Below are 26046 nucleotides of genomic sequence, written 5' to 3' on the forward strand. Positions count from 1 at the left end.
GCGACAGGAGCACAGAAACATCACGGCGCGGGAGGAGGTAATTCAGCCCATCGTGTCCGCGCCAGCCGACAAAGAGCCATCCGGCCTAATCCCACTTTCCAGCTCTCGGTCCGTAGCCCTGCAGGTTACGGCACTTCAAGTGCACATCCAGGTACTTTTTAAATGTGGTTTCTGCCTCTACCACCCTTTCAGGCAGCGCGTTCCACCCCAGACCCCCACCACCCTCTGGATGAAGAAATTTTCCCTCAAATCCCCTCTACCGATTACTTTCAATCTATGCCCCCTGGTTGTTGACTTCTCTGCCAAGGGTAATAGGTCCTTCCTATCCACTCTATCCAGGCCCCTCTTAATTTTATACACCTCAATTAAATCTCCCCTCAGCCTCCTCTGTTCCAAAGAAAACAAACCCCAGCCTATCCAATAAGTCCTTGCTGGAGGGGGGGGGCTTACCTTGTTGCCCATCTTGCATGGTGACAATGAACGGCTGGCCAGTATTAATGCCCGCCTGAAGGTTGCCCAGCGGTATGCCACCGTCCGTCACTATGGTGATGACCCTCTGACCTCCGCTACCGACCACCTGCTGGATTGCCGAGTCGACCGAGTCCGCGGTTACCACTTCCTCCGTCGCAGCTGAATTGTGGGTGGAACCAAAGAATGGAAGCGTCAGGACAGAAAAGAGCCGTATGGTGGCAAAGTACAATCGTACTGCAAAGTGATGACGCTAGACTCCTAAAACAAGCGCTCCACTACTCCGACACGGCAAGTGAGCTAAAGGTGGGCAGAGGAAACGCTTCAAGGACACCCCCAAAGCCTCCTTAAAAAAAGTGCAACATCCCCACCGACACCTGGGAATCCCTGGCCCAAGGCCGCTCAAAGTGGAGGGGAAGCATCCGGGAAGGCGCCGAACACCTCGCGTCTCATCGCCGGGAGCACGCGGAAGCCAGACACAGACAGCGGAAGGAGCGCACAGCAACCCAAGCGCTCCACCCACCCGTCCCCTCCCCTCAACCACAGACGCCGCCTGTGACTGTCATCAGTCACCCGAGAACTCATATTGGTGCGGAAAGCAAGTCATCCTCTACTCCGAGGGACTGCCGAAGTGGAAGACAATCGTGGGGAACACAGCACAGCAGCACACTGTACGGTTACAAGAGCCGGTTGAGGGTAGCCCCTCTCTCGCACAAGACGCTGGATGGCAAAGCACGTTACTGTAACCCTTCCCAAAAGTCTACCAATCTCCGGTTTGAAATTTTCAATTGACCCCCAGCCTCGACAGCTTTTTGGGGGGAGAGATTTTGACAGATTTCCACTAGCCTTTGTGTGAAGAGGTGCTTCCTGACATCACCCCTGAAAGGCCCAGCTGTAAATTTAAGGTTATGCCCCCCTTGTTCTGGAACCCCCCCCGCCCCCACCATTTCTCTCCACCTACCCTATCAAATCCTTCTTAAACACCTCGATGAGACCACCCCTTAATCTTCTAGATTCAAGGGAATACAAGCCTAATTCTGTGCAACCTGACCTCATCAATCACAAGAGATTCCCGAACAAAGACATTGTGAAAAGCTGGCGGCTGGAGGAAGGAGGCCCCTTCAACAGGCTTCTTTCCTGTTGCTGTGCCGAGTTCAGCCAGCGCAGCCCGTTGGGATGTTATCACTGGCCCTGGGCCAGAGTGACCCCTGGTGGAAGCTGCACGCTTATGGGCATCGGGTATGAACGGGGCTAGGCTCCAATAAGAACATAAGAAATAGGAGCAGGAGCCAGCCATACGGCCCCAATCTCCATATCCCCTGATTCCCCAGGACTCCAAAAATCTATCGATCTCAGCCTTGAATATATTCAGAGACTGAGCCTCCACAGCCCTCTGGGGCAGAGAATTCCAAAAATTCACAACCCTCTGAGTGAAGAAATTCATAAGAAATAGGAGCAGGAGTAGGCCATACGGCCCCTCAGGCCTGCTCCGCCATTTAATGGCTGATCTGATCGTGGACTCAGCTCCATTTCCCTGCCCGCACCCTTATCCCATTATCATTTAAGAAATTGTCCATCTCTGTCTTAAATTTATTCAATGTCCCAGCTTCCACAGCTCTCTGAGGCAGCGAATTCCACAGATTTACAACCCTCTGAGAGAAGAAATTCCTCCTCATCTCAGTTTTAAATGGGCGGCCCCTTATTCTAAGATCATGCCCTCTAGTTCTAGTCTCCCCCATCAGTGGAAACATCCTCTCTGCATCCACCTTGTCGAGCCCCTCATAATCTTACACGTTTCGATAAGGTCACCTCTCATTCTTCTGAATTCCAATGAGTAGAGGCCCAACCTCCTCAACCTTTCCTCATAAGTCAACCCCCTTCATCTCTGGAATCAATCGAGTAAACCTTCTCTGAACTGCCTCCAAAGCAAGTATATTCTTCCTTAAATACGGAGACCAAAACTGCAATGCTGTACTCCAGGTGTGGCCTCACCAATGCCCTGAATAACTGTAGCAAGACTTCCCTGCTTTTATACTCCATTCCCTTTGCAACAAAGGTTAAGATTTGACCATCGATGGAGGGGTGAGCACTGTAACATCCTCATCCAACGGCCACACACATTTCCCAGCAGCGGGGTTCACTAGCAACGTTCTAAGCGGCACGTCCCAGAGCTCTCTCGACCTCCCGCGCAGCCAGCTTTTCAACGCGGAAAAGCGGTATTTTGAATGGCTGTGCATCCATGAGAACACCAGCGGCAGGTCGGGGCCATAAAAGGAACGGCGTGGAGGTCCCGGGAGCAGCGTGGAGGCTTACTACTTCAGGGAGCAGTACGTGCCGGTGCAGGAGGGCGACGGCAGCGAAGAGTGACGTCATCAAGGTCCAGGTTGGTGATTGGAGCGTGGGCAGGTACAGCAGGAGCGGCGAGGTCGGGGCGAAGGAGCGGTGAGAGATTGTAGAGGGACGTGATCGGGGCCCAGGAGAGGCACGAGTTCAGGCCCAGGGGCAGCACGGGCCCAGTCCACACTGTGCGATATGTGGGCGCACTAGGCCCGTGCAGCAGAGCTGGTCTCCAGTCGTGTTGGTTAACCCTTGCCACTGGACCAAGACCTAGCTCTGTCAAGCCCGTGTGGTGGCTGGTGTGCAACGGCCACCCCACGTTAAAAAAAATCCACGCACAGACACCTTCCACCCTTCAGGATGTAGTTCGGGACCTGGAATATTAGGTCCTTCATTGAAACACTTGTGAACTCATCCTTTTTTGGCGTGGAAGCAAGCTATCCTCGCTTTGAGGGACTGCCTATGATGATGATGATGATGCAACCCCAAAAAACTAATGGGAACCTTGGTCACTGGATAGAGATCAGGGGCTGGAACCTTGGCTGATGCCCGCCCTCCTGCCCCCCTCCCCTGCCCACAAACCAGGGGCTCTGAAGCCAGTTGCAGCACCCCACCACCGCCCCGGTTTAACAGAGCAGAGTTTCTTTATCAATACAGATTGTCGGTGAGCTGCAATAAAACGACATTAGTAAGTGCAGTCGTGCTAACCTGTCAGTATTTGAAAGTTGTGGTTGTATTTTTTTTCGAATTCTGCGGGAAGACAAGTTAGATAAATTAAACATAGCTTTGCGATTAATCGGGACCAAGAGTCACATCTGCAGCCAGAAACGCTGTTCTCGATTCAGACATAAATTCTTTATATATAAATCACAAACATTCCCCATCTCTTCATCACCACCCCCAACTTAATTTTCACCCCTCCTCTCTTTGAAGGCACAGACTCTTGATGGGATGCCATTCCCGAGGTACCAAGTTCCCTCGAATATTTCATGCATGAGGCCATCTTCTGAACTTTAGCCTCGACACTGAGGATCAACAGGTTAGCCGACTACAGTGGGCGTCATGGCAACTCGCAACCCTCTCCTCACCCGATACTCTCTGGAGTTTAGAAAAAAGAGCGGTGATCTCATTGAAACATACAAGATTCTGAGGGGGATTGACAGGGTCGGTGCTGAGATGCTGTTTAAATGTTTTTTTTACCCTGGCTGCAGTGTCTAAAACCAGGGGGCACAGTCTCAGGATAAGGGGTAGACCATTTAAGACAGAGATGAGAAGGTTCACTCGGTTGATTCCGGGGATGAGGGGGTTGACTTATGAGGAAAGGTTGAGGAGGTTGGGCCTCCACTCATTGGAATTCAGAAGAATGAGAGGTGATCTTATCGAAACGTGTAAGATTATGAGGGGGCTCGACAAGGTGGATGCAGAGAGGATGTTTCCACTGATGGGGGAGACTAGAACTAGAGGGCATGGTCTTAGAATAAGGGGCCGCCCATTTAAAACTGAGATGAGGAGGAATTTCTTCTCTGAGGGTTGTAAATCTGTGGAATTCGCTGCCTCAGAGAGCTGTGGAAGCTGGGACATTGAATAAATTTAAGACAGAGATGGACAATTTCTTAAATGATAATGGGATAAGGGTGCGGGCAGGGAAATGGAGCTGAGTCCACGATCAGATCAGCCATTAAATGGCGGAGCAGGCCTGAGGGGCCGTATGGCCTACTCCTGCTCCTATTTCTTATGAATTTCTTCACTCAGAGGGTTGTGAATTTTTGGAATTCTCTGCCCCAGAGGGCTGTGGAGGCTCAGTCTCTGAATATATTCAAGGCTGAGATCGATAGATTTTTGGAGTCCTGGGGAATCAGGGGATATGGAGATTGGGTGGTAAAGTGGAGTTGAAGTCGATGATCAGCCGTGATCTTATTGATTGGCGGAGCAGGCTCAAAGGGCAGTAGGGCTACTCCTATTTCTTCTGTTCTTATGACGATGACACGCAGGAACTTCCCAGCAGGATGCAACACCCCATGGCCGAATGTCCCCCATCCTAACCCGGGGCTGCAGAGGCCAATTGTAGCAGCTCAACATCCACTCCGGAGACCAGCCAGGAGGGTGAAGGACTACGGGATTGGAGCTGGGGCCTGTGCCAGTTGGTGCCTGTACCCACTGGGCTGTCAGGAGGACTAATCGCTTTCGCAGGAAGTGCAAGCTTACAGCTCACCAACTGCAACGTTTATCATCACATCGCTGTCTGTGGGAGCTTGCTGTGCGCAAAATGGCTGTCGTTTTTCCTACATTGCAACAGTGACCGCACTCCAAAAGAGCACTTCATTGGCTGCAAAGTGCTTTGGATCGTCCTGAAGTCATGAAAGGCGCTGTAGAGATGCAAGTCTTTCTTAGATTGCGTGTCTAATTGGAGACAGATGTACGAACGTAATAGAAGGTACATCCTATTAGAAAAGAGAGAGAGAGGGAACAAAACTGATTGATCAGACAGACGGGAAACCAAATTAGTGACGCGGTACAAAATATGATACTTCAATTGGCTGTAATGCGCTTTGGGGATTAAGGGGTTATGGGGTTGTGAATCTTTGGAATTCTCTACCCCAGAAGGCTGTGGATGCTGAGTCTCTGAATATATTCAAGGGTTATGGGGAGTGGGCAGGGAAGTGGAGCTGAGGCCAAGATCAGACCAACCGTGAATGGCAGAGCAGGCAAGAGGGGCCAAATGGCCGACTCCTGCTCCTGATTCTTATGTTCTTATGGGACATCCCGAGGTCATGAACGACGTTGTAGAAATACAAGTCTTTGTTTCTTTCTGTGCACTTCCACTAATTAAGGGAGCTAAACTGGGGCAAATTGGATTTATGGAATAAAAAGGGGGTCTTGAAATCGGCACACTTTGAGATACATTAGTGGAAATTACCTGCAACTCTGGTTGAATTTGATAGTGGCCCTGATGCTTCAGCTAAAGCAGCCAAGGTAGTCAGTACTGAGGTGGTGGAGTTACCAAACTGCACTGTGGATACAGCAGATTCACCTGCAGAGGCAATGAGGGGTTAGACGCGAGCATCCAAGGATGGAAATCAAGCCGATTTGGATCAGAAATTTAAAAAACAAATAAAACAGGCCAAATGCGTGGCGAAGAGACAATGTTGTGTTGCTGACACAGCACAGGGCGTTGGGATGAATTCATTTGATTTGTCGGTTTTTTGCCCTATGTTTCAAGATTACGTCACAGTAAATGGATCGTTAAAAAGGTCGCAAATGACTATTCAATGGCAGTCATTTCCAACTCTGGGCAGTTGTTTTTTTTTAAATCTTCAAAAGGGGTGTGTTTCTGGCTCCGTACATCCTATTAGCTTTTTAAAAAACGGTGCGGTACTGAGCGATGCAGGCTACAGATTTAATCCTCGGTCTGAACTGAGCTCGTGGCTGCCAGTTGGACCGGGGATAGGGATGGAACAATTGGTTGTAGCGCTCGAGGCCAAGGGATGGGAGTTATATATATATTTTTTAAAAAGCAGCCAGAATTATTACTCTCGATTCCTATGCATTATCCCATCGCGCCCCCCCCCCCAACTCACTCACACTAGCACGTCTGTCCCTGCCATGATCAAATAGTTCAATGACACCCGTCTAGGATTCTATGCGTGAATGGCCGCTTCGATGAGGCAGCCCTTCAAACCCTACCCCAGCAAGAGTCAGCATCCTTCACAAGGAGGAGAGGGAAACTTTTTTTTTTTATAAAGTGCCTGCTCTTAACTTTTACATAACGCGGAGCTGACTGGTGGGTTTTGCCTCCACTGGAACATCATTTTGAAACTGTCACGATAGGGTTACTGCACCACCCACTCCCACCCACACCCCAAGGCCCTGCTGGTTTTAGGAGCTGTTTCACATCTGACTCATCGCTGCACAGTCAGTACCTACATAACAAGAAACGTTGCACTCCAAAAGCAATTCAATGTAAGCAGCGCTTTGACATACAAGGCACTCTAAGTTATTTATCCACACTAAGTGTACTCTCTCCCTTCCCCATTGTGAAATACAAAGCAAATCGATCAAATCTAATACAAATTATTACTCGCACTGAATGTTTTGAAGAGGTAACAGAGAGGGTAGACAAGGGTAATGCAGTAGTTGTAATTTATCTAGATTTTCAAAAGGCCTTTGATAAGGGACCCCATAATAGACTCATGAACAAGGTCAGAGAATGCAGAGTCAGGGGGCAAGTAGCAGAATGGATAGCTAGCTGCTTCATGACAGAAAGCAGAGAGAGTATCTGGGGTAAAAGGTAGCTATTCACAGTGGCAGAAGGTGTGTGGCGGTGTTTCATAAGGATCAGTGCTGGGACCACTGTTGTTCACAATTTACATTAATGATTTAGACTTTGAAATCAAAAACATAATTTCTAAATTTGTGGATGTCACTTATTCCCTGGAGGGGGTGAGTCTGGGCGGGGTCGAGGAACAAAGCGATCTCGGATACAAATACACACATCGCTAAAAGTTGCGACACGGGTTAGCGAGGCCATAGAAAAAGCAAACCAAGAACTAGGGTTTATTCCTAGAGGGGTAGATTTGAAAAATAGGGAAGTTATGCTAAACCTGTATCGAACCTTGGTTAGACCACACTTGGAGCACTGCGCACAGTTCTGGTCGCCATATTATAAACAGGATATAGAGGCACTGGAGAGGGTGCAGAGAAGATTTACAAGAATGATACCAGAAATGCGAGGGTATACATATCAGGAAAGGATGAACAGGCTGGGTCTCTTTTCTCTTGAAAAAATGCTGAGGGTGACCTAATAGAGGTCTTTAAAAATTATGCAAGTTTTGATAGAGTGGATACAGAGAGAGTGTTTCCACTTGTGGGAAAGAACATAACTAGAGGCCATCAATATAAGATTGTCACCAAGAAATCCAATAGGGAATTCAGGAGAAACTTCTTTACCCAGAGAGCAGTGAGAATGTGGAACTTGCTGCCACAGGGAGGGGTTGAAGCGAATAGTATCAATGTATTTAAGGGGAGGCTAGACAAGCATATGAGGGAGAAGGGAATAGAGGGTTATGCTGATAGATTTAGATGAGGAAAGACAGAAGGAGGCTCGAATGAAGCATGGACTGGTTGGGCCGAATGGCCTGTTTCTGTGCCTTTTATCCGATGTAATCCTTTGTATAGTGCAGCCTTCAGAACTCATGCCAGCACTCCCCGTGTCTTAATCACTTATAGGTACGTGCAGGTACAGCAAGCAATTAGGAAGCCAAATGGCATCTTGGCCTTTATTGCAAGGGAGTTGGAGTGCACAAGTAAGGAAGTCTTGCAGCAATTGTACAGGGCTTTGGTGAGACCACACCTGGAGTACTAAGCACAGTTGTGGTCTCCATACCTAAGGAAGGAGATACTTGTCTTAGAGGGAGTGCAACAAAGGACCACTAGATTGATTCCTGGGAGGAGAGGGCTGTCCTATGAGGAGCGAGTGAGTAGACTGGGCCTATACTCTCGAGTTGAGAAGAATGAGAGGTGTGATCTGATTGAATCATACAAGGGTAGATGCAGGGAGGCTGTTTCCCCTTGGCTGGAGTCTAGAAATAGGGGCATAGTCCCAGGATAAGGGATCGGTCATTTAAGACTTGAGATGCGGAGAAATTTCTGCACTCAGAGGGTGGTGAATCTTTGGAATTCTCTAAACCAGAGGGCTTTGGATGCTCAGTCGTTGAGTATACTCAAGGCTGAGATCGATAGATGTTTGGACTCTAGGGGAATCAAGGGATATGGGGACTGGGCGGGAAGGTGGAGTTGAGGTTGAAGATCAGCTGTGATCTTACTGAATGGTAGAGCAGACTCGAGGGGCCGTATCAGTGCATCCTACTTAACTCATACCAGCAACGAGTTTGGCCAATTTCCCCTTTGCTAATCCGGGAGGACAAGTGCAAGACCCTTCCAATATCCTCATCTGACCAGATCGGACGAAAAGCCATTGACCTGAAACGTTAACTCGGTTTATCTCTCGACAGATGCTGCCTGACCGGCTGAGTGTTTTCCCAGCATTTTCTGTTTTTATTGCTGGGATCTTGATGGTTGTACGGCTCAGGGACAGCGACCTGACGTCAACCATCAAGGGAGGGGCCGAGGGGGGGGGGGTCTTCAAACCGCTCCGAATACCAACACAGGCACACTCTTTCACACATTCACATGCACTAATTCTCAATTACAAACCATGATCGTGGCCATGGTGTGAGCGTGACTGAAAAAGTCAAATAACCTTATTCAACAGGACTGCTAAAATTTTGGGAATCAACACCGATTTTTCGGCAGAGAAAACACAATTCATTGACATTGATTTGAATCAGTATAAACAGGCAGATGTCCTTGTTTCATCCTGTTAATACTTCCATGTCTTTTAGAATGGTGTTCCACGAAGGTGAGTAATAATTGTCGTAAGTGACAAGAATGTCAACATTCCCATTATAGGGACCGTTGTTGGCCATTTGGTTATGGAATACCACAAGACTACAGGGCTCAGTGGGAAGCACTCTCGCCTCGGAGTCAGAAAGTTATGGCTTCAAGTCCCACTCCAGAGACTTGAGCACAAAAATCTAGGCTGACAGTACAGTGCAGTACTGAGGGAATGCTGCACTGTTGGAAGTGCCGTCTTTCGGATGAGATGTCAAATCCATCTGCCCTCTCGGGTGGACATAAAAGATCCCGTGGCACTATTTCGAAGAAGAGCAGGGGGAGTTCTCCCCGGTATCCCTCAACCAACATCACTAAAACAGATGATTTGGGTTATTATCACATTGCTGTGTGTGGGAGCTTGCTGTGCGCAAGTTGGCTGCCGCGTTCCCTACGGTACAACAGTGACTACATTTCAAAAAAGTACTTCATTGGCTGTAAAGCGCTTTGAGACACTCCGAGATTGTGAAAGGCGCTATATAAATGCAAGCCTTTCTTTTCTCCTTCCCCCACCCTCAGTGGTACATTGCTTACTCGGCTAACTCACTACGTCTTGGACTGTAAGTCTGAGCCACGACAGAACTACCAAACGGCAATAATTATAAGCCAAGGTTACAGAACACTCCAACCGCTGGACTGCCCCACTGTGGAATTTCGTCTCAACACCTTTCTTAAATTAGCTCTTTTAAGAAAGCCACCCCCCACAAGTTTGCCCGTTACACACCTGAGCGTGTTTTGGTAGATGCGGAGGAAACCAGCCCCGTCAGGTTCATTACCCCTGCGGGTGCAATGATGAACTGTGGTGTGGCGACAGCGACCGAATTCGTCCTCTCTGGATTGGTGTTCACTTGATTCTGCATGGCTTCCTGAGAGGGACACAAGGGGATCCGTTTACAGGGGCTGCTCGGCAGCGTGCTCGCGGGGTTAACACCTTTCACGGACGCAGACCGACATGCTAAAAGGCCACGTTTTCGGGCACGTTATGAGACAGGAGTACACACCACTTCAGTGTCAAAAAACAGCATCCTTCCGACAATCTCACTCCGAGAGGCTACGGAATGTGGGAAATTTAAAAGAAATTTACTCTGGTGTAGTTGGGGATGCCTTTGAGATTCGGAGTTGCAGCACATCAGCTTTGATGAAAATGACCCTTTGGCGCACTCGAGGATTTCCACAATACCAGATCAGAGATAGCTTTACCCTGTACACGTTTTAAACAGGGAGGGAGAGAGAAGGCGGGAATTATAGACCGGTTAGCCTGACATCAGTAGTGGGGAAAATGTTGGAATCAATTATTAAAGATGAAATAGCAACACATTTGGAAAGCAGTGACAGGATCGGTCCAAGTTAGCATGGATTTATGAAAGGGAAATCATGCTTGACAAATCTTCTGGAATTTTTTGAGGATGTAACCAGTAGAGTGGACAAGGGAGAACCAGTGGATGTGGTATATTCAGACTTTCAAAAGGCTTTTGACAAGGTCCCACACAAGAGATTGGTGTGCACAATTAAAGCACATGGTATTGGGGGTAATGTACTGACGTGGATAGAGAACTGGTTGGCAGACAGGAAGCAGAGAGTCGGGATAAACGGGTCCTTTTCAGAATGGCAGGCAGTGACTAGTGGGGTGCCGCAGGGCTCAGTGTTGGGACCCCAGCTATTTACAATATACATCAATGATTTAGATGAAGGAATTGAGTGTAATATCTCCAAGTTTGCAGATGACACTAAGCTGAGTGGCGGTGTGAGCTGTGAGGGGGACGCTAAGAGGCTGCAGGGTGACTTGGACAGGTTAGGTGAGTGGGCAAATGCATGGCAGATGCAGTATAATGTGGATAAATGTGAGGTTATCCACTTTGGGGGCAAAAACGCGAAGACAGATTATCTGAATGGCGGCAGATTAGGAAAGGGGGAGGTGCAACAAGACCTCGGTGTCATGGTTCATCAGTCATTGAAAGTTGGCATACAGGTATAGCAGACGGTGAAAAAGGCAAATGGTATGTTGGCCTTCATAGCGAGGGGATTTGAGTATAGGAGCAGGGAGGTCTTACTGCAGTTGTACAGGGTCTTGGTGAGGCTTCACCTGGAATATTGTGTTCAGTTTTGGTCTCCTAATCTGAGGAAGGACGTTCTTGCTATTGAGGGAGTGCAGTGAAGGTTCACCAGACTGATTCCCGAGATGGCTGGACTGACATATGAGGAGAGACTGGATCAACTGGGCCTTTATACATTGAAGTTTAGAAGGATGAGAGGCGATCTCATAGAAACATATAAGATTCTGACGGGACTGGACAGGTTAGATGTGGGAAGAATGTTCTCGATGTTGGGGAAGTCCAGAACCAGGGGACACAGTCTTAAGATAAAGGGTAGGCCATTTAGGACTGAGATGAGGAGAAACTTCTTCACTTTGAGAGTTGTTAACCTGTGGAATTCCCTGCCGCAGAGAGTTGTTGATGCCAGTTCATTGGATATATTCAAGAGGGAGTTAGATATGGCCCTTACGGCTAAGGGGATCAAGGGGTATGGAGAGAAAGCAGGAAAGGTATACTGAGGGAATGATCAGCCATGATTTTATTGAATGGTGGTGCAGGCTCAAAGGGTCGAATGGCCGACTCCTGCACCTATTTTCTATGTTTCTATACTCAAACATGCTGGACACTGATACAGCGTGCCCAAAACGGAAAGTATCCATTCTCAGAACCGACATCCTTCACCTTAATCAGCACAATAGCTGAAGCCAAATTTGGAATACAAAGTATTCTAAAGTATTTACAGCACAGAAACAGGCCTTTTGGTCCAACAGGTCCGTAAGAATTAGGAGCAGGAGTCGGCCCCTCGAGCCTGCTCCGGCATTCAATGAGATCACGGCTGATCTTTTACCTCAACTCCATTTTCCTCCACTGTCCCCATATCCCTCGATTCTGTTAGTATCCAAAAATCTATCAATCTCGGTCTTGAATATACTCAACGACTGAGCAGCCACAGTCCTCTGGGGTATTGAATTCCAAAGATTCACAACCCTTTGAGTGAAGAAATTTCTCCTCATCTCAGTCCTAAATGACCGACTGCTTACTTGGAGGCTATGATGCCTAGTTCTGACTCCCTGACCAGGGGGAAACAACCTCCCTGCATCTACCCTGTCAATCCCTTTAAGAACCTTATTATGTTTCAATTAGATAATTTCTCATTTTTCTAAACTCTAGGGAATATAGGCCTCAATCTCTCGGTTCCGGTGTTTATGCTCCACAAGAGCCCCCTCCCACCACTCCACATCTCACCCCATCAACATATCCTTCTATTCCTTTCTCCCTCATGTGTTTATCTATCTTCCCCTTAAATGCATCGATACTATTTGCCTCAACCCCTCCCTGTGGCAGCGAGTTCCACATTCTCACCGCTCTCTGGGTAAAGAAGTTTCTCCTGAATTCCCCATTGGATTTATTGGAGACTATCTTTTATTTATGGCCCCCAGTTCTGGAAACATCTTCTCTACATCTACCCGATCAAAGCCTTTCATAAATCTTAAAGACCTTTATCAGGTCACCTTTCACTCTTTTTTTTCCAGAGAAGAGAGCCCCAGTCTATTTAGTCTTTCCTGATAGGTAGAATAGTTTGTGACATCTGAACTCCAAGATGCTTTAGTCTGGAAATGCATTCCCAGAGTTATTTTTCATTAAATACATATGGTATGATATGGCTTTACCAAAGGTTATTGGCTTGACACGCACATCTGGATGGAGATGTTCGTGAGTGTACAGCTGGGCTGCAGATGTTAAGATATTGAATCTCAACAATTAGACATAATAACTGAAGCAATGAGAGGCCACAGAATTCACTCGGGTTTATTTTCAAAATACACTTACTGGGAACTAGAACACCTTCTCAGTTTTCTGATATTATGGAGGGGCCCCTGCCTGGTGGATGATGGGAACTATTGGATAATGGCGAGTCCTCAAATCTTCCAACGCAGTCTTTGTATATGAACTGCATTAATCTCCCAGATTAATTTTAAACTAAGTTAATTTTAAATGAATTCTGACAGATCTGATTCCCACCAGCATTCTTGTGGATAATCAAGAGTGTGTGTGAGGGGATGGTTGATAAATCAAGGCTGCATTGTGACAGCCAATTGGTCAAACTTGCAGCAAATTGCATCTCAACTGTTTATCCATTGCATTAAGGACATGGTCCAAAAGTGGACATTGTCCAGTACCCACAAACACACAACTATATAAGAACATAAGAAATAGGAGCAGGAATCGGCCATTCGGCCCCTCGAGTCTGCTCCGCCAGTCAATAAGATCGTGGCTGATCTGATCATGGACTCAGCTCCACTTCCCCGCCCGCTCCCCATAACCCTTCACTCCCTTATCGTTCAAAAATCTGTCTATCTCCACCTTAAATATATTCAATGACCCAGCCTCCACAGCTCTCTGGGGTAGAGAATTCCACAGATTTACAACCCTCAGAGAAGAAATTCCGCCTCGTCTCCATCTTAAATCGACGACCCTTATCCTGAGACTATGCCCCCTAGTTCTAGATTCCCCCACAAGGGGAAACATCCTCTCAGCATCTACCCTGTCCAGCCCCCTCAGAATCTTATATGTTTCAATAAGATCACCTCTCATTCTTCTGAACTCCAATGAGTACAGGCCCAACCTGCTCAACCTTTCCTCATAAGACAATATATTTTATTAAAAATCTTTGCAAATGTACTCATTTCCTGTCCCAAGTTCCTGCTGCCATAATTTCTGGTCACACTTTTACGTCAACATTGAACAATGGCACTGGCTGCCTATGTAAACACTGCTAAAGGAAACCTTGTATGTAAACGGTTCCCGGTCAGTTTCGGAAATCCCTTTCTTAACTCTGTCACCATCTTGCCTGTATAATATATATCTATAAAAACATGCTCAGCTGACCAGAGCCAACACCAAGAACAATTTGCCAGGAAGTTTAGAATGTGCTGATACTCACTTTGGTCACCGTAGCTAAGGATATATTTGCCTTAGTGGTGATGAAATGATTCCTGGGATGAGAGGGCTGTCCTATGAGGAGAAATTGAGTAGAATGGGCCTATATTCTCTGGAGTTTAGGAGAGGTGATCTCATTGAAACATATAAGATTCTGACAGGGATTGACGGGGTAGATGCGGAGAGGCTGTTTCCCCCGGGCTGGGGTGTCTAGAACCAGGGGTCACACAGTCTCAGGATAAGGGGTCGGCCATTTAGGACTGAGATGAGGAGGAATTTCTTCACTCAGAGGGTTGTGAATCTTTGGAATTCTCTGCCCCAGAGGGCTGTGGATGCTGAGTCGTTGAGTATTCAAGGCTGAGATCGATAGATTTTTGGACTCTGGGGGAATCAAGAGATATGGGGATCGGGCAGGAAAGTGGAGTTGAGGTCGAAGATCAGCCATGATCTTATTGAATGGCGGAGCAAGCTCGAGGGATCGAATGGCCAACTCCTGCTCCTAATTCTTATGTTCACTAATGACTGTACTCTCATCTCAAGTAGCCATTTATTTCCTTTCCATTTTCTCCCTAGTTTGTTCCCTTTCCTCCTGTAGGAGCCGACTCTTTCTAGGGTACAGTTCTGTGGGGACGAGCAGTCCTAAAGTTACCTAAAGTTCCTCGTCCATTGTTCATGAATAGTGAGTGTGACCAGGCTGCTTAACCGGGGGGGGAGGGGGTGCCAGAGCTGAGCTTGATTCTGCCCACAGCAAACGTCATCTCCCAGCCCGGGCTGATTATCTTCCTCGCTAACTAGGGGGCAGCGAGGCCATTATCATGCTCCAACCACCAGTCTTGCACAGCAACGGTTGCCGTTTTAATCTGTTTTTGACGCTCTCTGAACCTCTTGAAGCCACAAAGTGCTTCGGAGCTCCTCGAAGATGTGAAAGGCACTACATAAATGCCAGTTCTTTTTTCCGCTCTGGCTCAATGACTACATTGCTGTGGTGCTGTACCCAGAGTTTCACACTTACTCTTTCGCACTCTGGCAGGTCTAACATGGAAAGACAGTATACTATAAATGGCGCGTTTTTGAAAAGTGTAGATGAGCAAAGAGACCTTGGTTTCCGTATACACAAATCCTTAAAGATGACAGGGCAAGTAAATAAGTTGTTCAAAAAAGCAAATGGGTTACAAGCTGATCCTCAGTGACTTCAACGCCAGGGTCGGCAAGGCACAGCCCTCTGGGGAGGCGTGATTGGCAGAGGGGGTAAGGAAAGCCAACTCCAGCGGTACCCTGCTCTTGACAAAATGCCTAGAGCACGACCTTGTCACCACCAACACCTTGTTCCGCCAGAGGGAAAAATACAAGGCATCATGGCAACACCCTCGCTCCAAACAGTGGCACCTGCTCGACGATGTCATCGTCCGAGCCAGGGATCACAAGGATGTGCACATCACCCGTGCCATGACAGGAGCTGACGACTGCTGGACGGACCACCGCCTAATCCGATGTATCATTGACATCAACATAGCCCCAAAGCGGAGGGGGCAACAGAAACAGTGCCGCAAAAAAGTCAATGCCAGGGCATTTAAAGACCCAGCTAAGAGACCCCTATACAGTCAGGTTTTATAAATAGAGGAATAGACTATACAAGCAAAGAGAGCATGCTAGAATATTATACATCACTAGTTAGGCATCGGCCGGAGTATTGTGGACAATTCTGGGCACTGCACTTCAAGAAAGATGTAAAGGCCTTAGAAAGGGTACAGAGGAGGTTTGCCAGGATGTTGCTAGGGTTGAGAGATTTCAGTTATGAGGAGATGTTGGAAAAGTTAAGACTATTCTCCTTGGAACAGAGAAGGTTAAGAGGTGACCTAATAGAGCTTTTAAAGATGATGAGAGGTTTTCATAGAAATTTACGGCGAGGAAAGAGGCCATTTCGGCCCATCGTGACTGCGCGGACCGACCAAGAGCCACCTAGCCTAATCCCACTTTCCAGCTCTCGGTCCGTAGCCCTGTAGGTTACGGCACTTCAAGTGCACATCCAAGTACTTTTTAAATGTGGTGAGGGTTTCTGCCTCTACCACCCTTTCAGGCAGAGAGTTCCAGACCCCCACTACACTCTGAATAAATTTCCCCTCAAATCCCCTCTAAATCTCCCCCCAATTACTTTAAATCTATCCCCCCTGGTTGTTGACCCCTCTGCTAAGGGAACAAATCCGTCCTATCCACTCTATCCAGGCCCCTCATAATTTTATACACCTCAATCAGGTCTCCCCTCAGCCTCCTCTGGTCCAAAGAAAACAAACCCAGCATCTCCAATCTTTTCTCATAGCCAAAATTCTCCAGTCCAGGCAACATTCTTGTAAATCTCCTCTGCACCCTTTCCCGTAATGTGGCGACCAGAACTGCACGCAGTACTCTAGCTGCGGCCTAACCCGTGTTTTATACAGTTCAAGCATAACCTTCCTGCTCTTGTATTCCATGCCTCGACTAATAAAGGCAAGTATGCCTTCTTAACCACCTTATCTACCTGGTCTGCTACCTTCAGGGATCTGAGGACCTGCACTCCAAGCTCCCTTTGTTCCTCTACACTTTTCAGTGTCGTATCATTTAATGTGTATTCCCTTGCCTTGTTAGACCTCCCCAGATGCATTACCTCACACTTACCCGGATTGAATTCCATTTGCCACTGTCCTGCCCACCTGACCAGTACATTGTTATCTTCCTGCGGTCCACAGCTTTCTCCTCCATTATCAACCGCACGGCCTAGAGGTTTTGATAGCGAGTAAATAGGAAAAAAAATATTCCCTCTGGCGAGCGGGTCAATAACCAGAGGTCATAGATTCCAGATCATCGGCAAAAGATGTAGAGGGGAGCCGAGGAGAAGTTTTTTCACTCAAGAGATGTCGGGATCTGGAACGCTCTACCCGAGAAGGTGGTGGAAACTGACTGCTTCCATAAATAATTTTAAAACAGAGTTGTACGGGTGCTTCAGGATGAGGAACGAATAGGGTTACGGACAAAAAGCGAGGATGTGGGGCTAAGCATGGCTGCTTTTTCAAAGAGCCAGCACAGGCACGACGGGCCAAATGGCCTCCTTCTGCACTGCATGTTTCCCCTGAATTTCTATAATCTGGGACAATGCTGTCCTGAATAAGCAAAACGCATGCAGACTTTGCTCACAAGCATACTGAAAACCGGGTCATTAAAAACCTCTCTCCACGTACCTGCAATACTGCCACCAGTTCAGGGTTGTGCTTGTCAAGGGCAATGTCAAAAGCGTTTTTATCAAATTTGCTCAAAGCATGAACGTCTGCTCCGTATTTTAACAAAATCTCCACCACCTCACGGTGATCGTGTTCCACTGCCCAGTGCAGGGCAGTCATCTTCAGCATGTCCTTAGCATTTATATCTGCATTGTTCTGCGTTTGGGAGGGGGGGGGAAAAAAAAAAGGGCAGCATTTTTACACGGTCGAATCAACGAGACTGCCTGCATTCATATACATCTCCGTGACAGACTGAAGTGACGACTGGCATGGTGGCATAGGGAACAGGAGGAGGCCATTCAGCCCCTCGAGCCTGTTCCCCCATTCAATTAGATCATGGCTGATCTATACCTCCAATCCATTGCTCCATACCCCCACAGAAAATCTATCCATCTCGGTCTTGAAAATGTTAATTCACCCAGATCAGCCATGATCTTATTGAATGGCGGAGCAGACTTGAGGGGCCAAATGGCCGACTCCTGCTCCTAATTCTTATCCAGTCTTTTGAGGGAGAGAGTTCCAGATTTCCACAACCCTTTGTGTGAAGAAGTGCTTCCTGATTGCACTCCTGAACGGCCTGGCTCTAATTTTATGACGCCCCCTTGTTCTGGGCTCCCTCAGCAGAGGAAACAGTTTGTCTCCTTCAACCCTGTCAAATCCCTTTATCATTTTAAAAGACCTCAATTAGATCGCCCCTTAGAATCATAGAAATTTACGGCACGGAAGGAGGCCATTCGGCCCATTGTGTCCGCGCCGGCCGACAAAGAGCCACCCAGCTTAATCCCACTTTCCAGCTCTCGGTCCGTAACCCTGTAGGTTACGGCACTTCAAGTGCACATCCAGGTACTTGTTAAATGTGATGAAGGTTTCTGCCTCTACCACCCTTTCAGGCAGCGAGTTCCAGACCCCCACCACCCTCTGGGTGAAAAATGTTCTCCTCAAATCCCCTCTAATCCTGCTACCAATTACTTTGCATCTATGCCCCCTGGTTCTTGTCCCCTCTGCTAAGGGAAATAGGTCCTTCCTAGCCACTCTATCTAGGCCCCTCATAATTTTATACACCTCATTAAATCTCACTTCAGCCTCCTCTGTTCCAAAGAAAACAACCCCAGTCTATCCAATCTTTCCTCATCGCTAAAATTCTCCAGTCCTAGCAACACCCTCATAAATCTTCCTTGTAGATCACCCATTAATCCTCTAAACTCAAAGGAATACAAGCCAAGCTTATGGAACCCGTTCTCATAATTTAATCCTTTAAGCCATGGTATCGTTATGATGAATCTGCACTGTACACCCTTCCAATATAATCCCTCCTGAGGTGCTGTGCCCAAAACCTGAACACGGTGCTCCAGATGGGATGTGATCAAGGCCTCTGCACTAGCTTTGAGTGATTTGTGCACTGGGACACTTGCATCCATTTGCTGCTCTACAGCTCCGACTCTCACCGACAAGATCGTACTCGGATTTGTCTTTCTCTGATCCAGTGCGGATGACCATGCACTTTCCCCGCGTTGAACTCCATCTAACAAACACAATAGTGGCCTTCAAATGGACCCTCGCTGCAGTACAGCGCCGGTTCAGACAGTGGCTTGGGGCGGGGGGTAAGAGAGGACGGGGTACAAAATCAACTGACACACATTATGCATGCAAAGCTGCAGAATTCTTATTCGAGTGCCTTTCCACATAACTAACAGAGAAGACTTTTATCATCTCCCCTTATGCTGCTCTCCTGCTTTTGAAAATTACACAGTATTTACAGCACGGAAATTCAGCCCAACAGCTCCGTGCCAGTGTTTATGCTCCACACCAGCCCCCTCCCACCCCTCTTCATCTCACCCCATCCCCATATCCTTCTATTCCTTTCTCCCTCGTGTTTAATCCAGCTTCCCCTTAAATTAATCTGTGCTATTCGCCTCAACCACTCCCTGTGGCAGCGAGTTCCACATTCTCACCGCTCTCTGGGTGAAGAAATTTCTCCTGAATTCCCCATTGGATTTATTAGCGACTATCTTTTATTTATAGCTCCTAGTTTTGGTCTCGCCCACAAGTAGAAACATTTTCTCTACGTCTACCCTATCAAAACCTTTCATAATCTTAAAAACCTCGATCAGGTCACCTCCCAATCTTCTCATTTCTAGAGAAAAGGCCCCAGTCAGTTCAATCTTTCTTCACATTTCGGGTATCATCCTTGTAAATCTTTTTCGCACCTTCTATATCCTTTTTATAATATGGAGACCAGACCTGTTCACGGTGCTCCCAGTGTGGTCTAACCAAAGTTCTACACAAGCTTAACACCACATCTCTGCTTTTCAATTCTATCCCTCTAAAAATGGACCCCAGTCCTTGGTTACTCTTCTTTTACTAACCTTATTAACCTGCTTCGCTACTTTTAGTGATTTGTGTATCAGCGCTTCAGATAAAATTCAACCTGCTAGTTATTACCCCAATGTTGCTTCTTTGTGAATGTATTTAGCATCTCTGTTCTCTTAACTTTCACCTGCCGATCTACTGTCCCTTATTTCTTTTGGGGTACAAAGGAGCACTTCACAATCAGGCGAAACTGGTTCCGTGGCAGTGTCCAACCCTAAGGGGTCGAAATTCTGTTTCTGTCGCCACCCTTTACCGCTGGAGAGGGGCGGCTAACGGGCGGCCACTGCTTACCGTCAGCGGCGACAGGGTTCCTGGTCTGCCGGGAAATTTAGTTGGGCGGTGGGCCGGCGCCAAGACGTACTGCTGCGCGCTCAGCCGCCACCCATGTGGTGCCGACATTGAGCGTGCAATGCCTCCTTGCCGTCTGCGAGATTCGGTGAGTACGGAGGCCTTACCGGCAGGCGTCCACACAACCTGGGAAAGGTGGTGGGACATCGGGGCTCCCGAGGCGGGAGCTTCCGGGGATCAGGGTAAGTGGTTATGTTTATTTTCTTTTACATTTAAGTATTAACGGGACCAGTGGGAAAGAGTGTGTGTGTGTGTGTGTGTGTGTGTGTGTGTGTGTGTGTGTGAGGGAAAGTGTCGGAAACTATTTTTCTCTCAATTATTTTTCATCTCGCGTGCCGTGGGGAAATTTGGCACCCGAGGGTGTGTGTGCAACGCCACTTTTACCGCTGTTCTCACACCTTTGGACACAAAACTGGATTTTGCAGTTTGAGGCAGCACCTAACACTAGGTGACATCAGCACTCAGCTGATGTCACCGCCTCAAAAACATCAGGACCGAATTCCGACCCCTAAATGTTCACCTGCCTATTTTTCCTCCAGCATTGCACGTTGATTCTGTACCCTCTTCCACATCCCCCCCACATCCACCCCCACCCCACCCATTTGTTTGAAACTGTGCTGTCCTGCAGTAAGATTCCATTTCAAAAGACTCGATTATATTCGGCAGATGGGAGTTCAATGCGGAAGGGGAGAACGAGACCGTCCACTTGGGGTCCGAGAAAGAAAAAAAAAAGATCGGTATGTGCACTCAATGCTGAGAATTAGGGGCTACAGAGAAGCAAGCTGACCTTTCTGATACTGACTGACCTGTTGTATAATGGTTTTTAGTTGAAGGACACTGTAGTCTTATTATTTTTTTTAAAAAACAAGGCTGGGGCCCTCGATGAACAGATTCCCACTGCGAGATTACCCTGATCAACAGTTCCACTATGTTAGCATGGCCCTCAGCAGCCGCCATATGTAGCGGTGTCCTGTCGACTTTGGTCCGGGCGTCCCGGCTAACTCCGGCTCGGAGGAGGACTTCCGCTGTGGAGTAATGGCCATACTGGGCTGCAAGATGTAGAGGAGAGGTGCCGAGCTGGGGAAAAGGAGAACGATACATCAAATTCCATCACAGTGAGATGCACCTAAATATAAACGGTGCAAACTGGCGGCGTTTGCCTCAAACAGCAGTTTATTAAGAGTGGATCGATGAGAATACTTTGCTAACGTGAGCTTAAAAAGGTCTACTGGCCTCACTCCACTTTTCTCCCTTTCCACTGTGCCGGCTCTTGTTGGGTAGCAGTTCATAGAAACATAGAAAATAGGCGCAGGAGCAGGCCATTCGAGCCTGCACCACCATTCAATATGCTCATGGCTGATCATTCACCTCAGTACCCCTTTCCTGCTTTCTCTCCAAACCCCTTGATCCCTTCAGCCGTAAGGGCCACATCTAACTCCCTCTTGAATATATCTAATGAACTGGCCTCAACAACTTTCTGTGGTAGAGAATTCCACAGGTTCACAATTCTCTGAGTGAAGAAGTTTCTCCTCATCTCGGTCCTAAATGGCTTACCCCTTATCCTTAGACTGTGACCCCTAGTTCTGGACTTCCCCAACATTGGGAACATTCTTCCTGCATTTAACCTGTCCAGTCCCGTCAGAATTTTATATGTTTCTATAAGATCCCCTCTCATCCTTCTAAACTCCAGTGAATATAAGCCTAGTCAATCCAGTCTTTCTTCATATGTCAGTCCTGCCATCCCTGGAATCGCTGCACTCCCTCAATAGCAAGAATGTCCTTCCTCAGATTAGGAGACCAAAACTGTGCACAATATTCAAGGTGTGGCCTCACCTAGGCCCTGTACAACTTCACCAGTGGCCCTCGCTCAAAATGTCCAGTCTTCATGCACAAGCCTGGGCAGTGAGTATCAATAGGCTGTTTGTCCATGGAAGGGGGCACCACAGCAAAACATGACCCTGTCCTTATCCGATAATATCTGCCGTTAGGATGTGGAGAATGCTGGCATGACCACATTTTTTTCCCCCGTCTCTAGTCGTCCCAAGGCTGTTAAGAGTCAAGCAGGCAGTGTGGGACTGGAGTCACGTGTAGGCCGGACCGGGTTGGGGTGGCATGCTCCCTCCCCTGCAGGACTCTTGATGACCCAGTTAGGGGAGGGGCGGGGGTTTAAGACAATCCGGCAGCTTTCAGGATCATTTTGCTTTCATGGTGGGATTTGAACTCATGCCTCCTGGGTTGCTAATCCAGTACCCTGTACCGCTAATCCAGTACCCTGTACCGTAACCATTCGGCTATCATACCCCCGACGTCCATGGGTTGCCTTTAAAGCAGCAATGGGGAGTGCTCAATGATTTTTCCCTCCTTACCCCAGGGCCAAAATGGCCTCCTTCCATGCTGTAAATTTCTATGATTCTATGAGTGTTGAAAGGTCAAATGTGGTCCTCTCGACCTCTCCAGTTCTTTGCAAGTTTTACTTTACCACTTATTTTGCACCTTCTGGCTATCAACCTATACCCAGGCTTCTGCCACCCTACTGTGGGCTCACTGGGAGGTATGCCTGGCTTACCTGTTCTTCAATCCATTCCACCCCCCCCCCCCCCCCCCCATTACCAATGTGTGAAGATGTGCCTGGTCAACACTTAGTATCACACCCACTAGCACTGTTAAAACCAGCAATCCACCTTTTATGGATGGAGGGGGTGAAGTTGGCATGTGCTACCATCTAAGGGATTATATAGAATCATAGATGTTTATGGCACAGAAGGAGGCCCATTCGGCCCATCGTGTCTACGCCGGCCGACAAAGAGCCACCCAACCTAATCCCACTTCCCAGCTCTCGATCTGTAGCCCTGTAGGTCACGGCGCTTCAAGTGCACATCCAAGTACTTTTAAAAATGTGGTGAGGGTTTCTGCCTCTACCACCCTTTCAGGCAGTGAGTTCCAGACCCCCACCACCCTCTGGGTGAAGAAATCTCCCATTGACTTCCCTCTAATCCTTCTACCAATTACTTTAAATCTCTGCCCCCTGGTTATTGACCTCTCCGCTAAGGGAAATAGAGTGCGTAGGAAGGAGCTAACTAGGCCCTTCAACATTTAATACAGCTGAATTAAATCTTCTCTCAGCCTTCTTTGTTCCAGTTCTTAAACCAGCACTGAGAATTAGGATTGAACAGCTTAGAAAGGAGCAGTCCAATAAGTTCAATGAGGTAAACCAGACATGTCGCCTGTCCTTAAAATGGGAGCTGCCTCTACCTTCACTTCTATGACTCAAGGGTGAAGCGGTTATATATCAAGGTCTTCGAGAGCTTTCCAGCAGCAGCAAAGCAAGCCTCGGGAGAACCAGCCCAGCCCCCATCCCACGCTGCCCGCTGCCTGAATGCAGACTTGGCAGAGGGACTGTGAAACCTAACCTATAGCCAAACTCCAGCTTAAAAAGCACAGAAATATGGCAAACAGCACTTCAGTACACCCAAGAAACAGAATACTCGAGCCACAGGATTTTTAAACTTCCTCCACAGAAAGATGCAAAGGACAAGGCAATATGCATTTTAATCATTACAACACAACACACTCGTTTTTTAAAATTAAGCCAAAATATACAAGCTGTGGTGCAGGGGGAATATGTTCAATGATCTTAAACTGATCGAATGAAGCTGCATTTATCACTTTATTTTTAGAAAATCAATCTTAGGAGGTTTCTCCACCACCCCCCCTCCACCCCCTCCCTCCCTGCCGCCCATTTACCTCAACTTAACAGAGAGGTCAATAACCAGGGGGCATAGATTTAAAGTAACTGGTAGAAGGTTTAGAGGGGAGTTGAGGAGAACTTTTTTCACCCAGAGGGTGCTGGTGGTCTGGAACTCACTGCCTGAAAGGGTGGTCGAGGCAGAAACCCTCACCGCATTTAAAAAGTACTTGGATGTGCGCTTGAACTTCCGTAACCTACAGACAGAGAGCTGGAAAGTGGGATTAGGCCGGACTACAACTGTAACTACACTTCAAAAGTACTTCATTGGCTGCAAAGCGCTTTGAGATGTCGTGAAAGGCGCTATTATAAATCCAAGTCTTTCTTTATCTTCTGGATAGCGCTTTTTCGGCCGGCAGACACATTGGACCAAATAGCCTCCTGTTGTGGCCTAAATTTCTATAATTCTACTTTCTAAATAAAACACGTTCACTCCCTCACAGTAGTTAACCACCATCGGACTGCTGTCATAAGACAACATAGGTTTGACCCCTGGGCTGTGTTGAATTAGTTGATCTCGGGCTATGTAACAGTGAGAATTATCCTGCACACCACTGGGCCAGAAATAATATATAATCAGCCAAGGTCCCCGCTCCCGATCACTACCGAGTGACCCCCCCCGCTGGAAAACATGTCGGTGTGGATGTGGGGCAGGAAAGGACTGGGCTCGGTTCGGATGACCCTCATGGTCATTTGGCCTATCGGCACGCGAGTGTCTAAAACCAGACATAAACATAGGAAGGTAGGAATAGAAACCCTTCGAGCCTGTTCCGCCATTCAATGAGATCACGGCTGATCTGCGACCTAACTCCATCGACCCACCAGTTGGTCCAACTCCCTTAATACCTTTGGTTAACAAAATCTATCAAACTCAGATTTAAAATTAACACTTGACCTCCAGCATCGATTGCCGTTCGCAGAAGAGAGTTCCAAATCTCTATCACCCTTTGTGTGTAGAAGTGTTTCCTAATTTCACTCCCGAAAGGTCTGGCTCTAATTATTAGACTGGGCGCCCTAGTCCCAGACTCCCCACCAGCGGGAATAGTTTCTTTCTATCGGTTCCCCTTAATATCTTGAAAACTTCGAGTGGCCACTTGGGTGTAGGGATCTGCTCGCTTCTATGGGAGCATCCCAGAAAAGGCCAGCATGTTCGGGAAGAGAGCAAATCCGAAAGAAAAAATCTTATTTGCCAATTTAAAATTATTTTACATTCCCAAGACAGCATAATCACGCTCTACTTTCACTTGTGAAATGGCATATTACGGAGAAAAAAAGGATTTTACCCATTGAGAGACGTGAGCAGATAAGCAACGAGGCCACACGATAAGCAGTGTGTCCCATCTACAAGATGCACAGCAGCAACTCGCCAAGCCTTCTTCGGCGGCATCTCCCAAACCCGCAACCTCTTCCACTTAAAAGGACAAGGGCAGCAGGTGCATGGGAACACCACTACCTCCAAGTTCCCCTCCAGGTTACACACACCATCCCGACTTGGAAATACATCGGCCGTTCCTTCATCGTCGCTGGGTCAAAATCCTGGAACTCCCTCCCTAACAGCACTGTGGGAGCACCTTCACCAGACGGACTGCAGCGGTTCAAGGCGGCGGCTCACCGCCACCTTCTCGGGAAGGGGGGGCAATTAGGGACGGGCAATAAATGCCGGCCTTGCCAGCGACGCCCACATCCCGTGAATGGATAAACAAAAAAAAACTCAACCATTGTGATTTTAGGTTTGTTCCTGGCCAATGCATGTACCCTAACATGTACCAGGTTTATTTATACCTACCTCATTGGCTGTTACACTCGCATATACAAGATGACTCCTCCACCCCATCCCCCTCCGCAAGCACACTTTCCAACCGAAGGAAATCTATGACCCGCGTACAAGACTACTGCTGCCGCCAACGTCATCAGTCAGTGACTGCGCAGAGTGGAAGTCTGATCTTAATGTGGTGACTATCCTCAGACAGCACTTCACCATTGCCGCTGACTAACTGCCCCACTTCCTCTTGTGTACTTCTCTTGCTCCTTATTTACTTAAAGAATATAACTCCCCTCACCCGCCCTCCCCCTCCCCCGCAACCCCCCCCAACTTTCTTGGGCA

The 26046-nt window shown here is 47.8% G+C and overlaps 1 protein-coding gene across 5 annotated transcripts in view; it reads right to left on the reverse strand.

Moving 5' to 3' along the window:
• Positions 1–26046, reverse strand: part of gabpb2b (GA binding protein transcription factor subunit beta 2b) — a 63312-nt gene that overhangs the window by 6970 nt on the left and 30296 nt on the right. The window contains exons 3-8 of one of the 5 annotated variants that reach the window (XM_070868577.1): positions 21107–21274; positions 17441–17635; positions 9980–10121; positions 5723–5836; positions 3514–3555; positions 451–630 (exon numbers count right to left, since the gene is read on the reverse strand). In XM_070868577.1, the coding sequence (XP_070724678.1) occupies positions 451–630; positions 3514–3555; positions 5723–5836; positions 9980–10121; positions 17441–17635; positions 21107–21274 (841 nt within the window). The remainder of the gene's footprint in view (positions 1–450; positions 631–3513; positions 3556–5722; positions 5837–9979; positions 10122–17440; positions 17636–21106; positions 21275–26046) is intronic. The other 4 variants (XM_070868579.1, XM_070868580.1, XM_070868578.1 and 1 more) reach the window with 4 other exon arrangements.

The sequence above is a fragment of the Pristiophorus japonicus genome, chromosome 30, assembly GCF_044704955.1.
Source record: "Pristiophorus japonicus isolate sPriJap1 chromosome 30, sPriJap1.hap1, whole genome shotgun sequence".
NCBI classification, from domain to species: Eukaryota; Metazoa; Chordata; class Chondrichthyes; family Pristiophoridae; genus Pristiophorus; species Pristiophorus japonicus.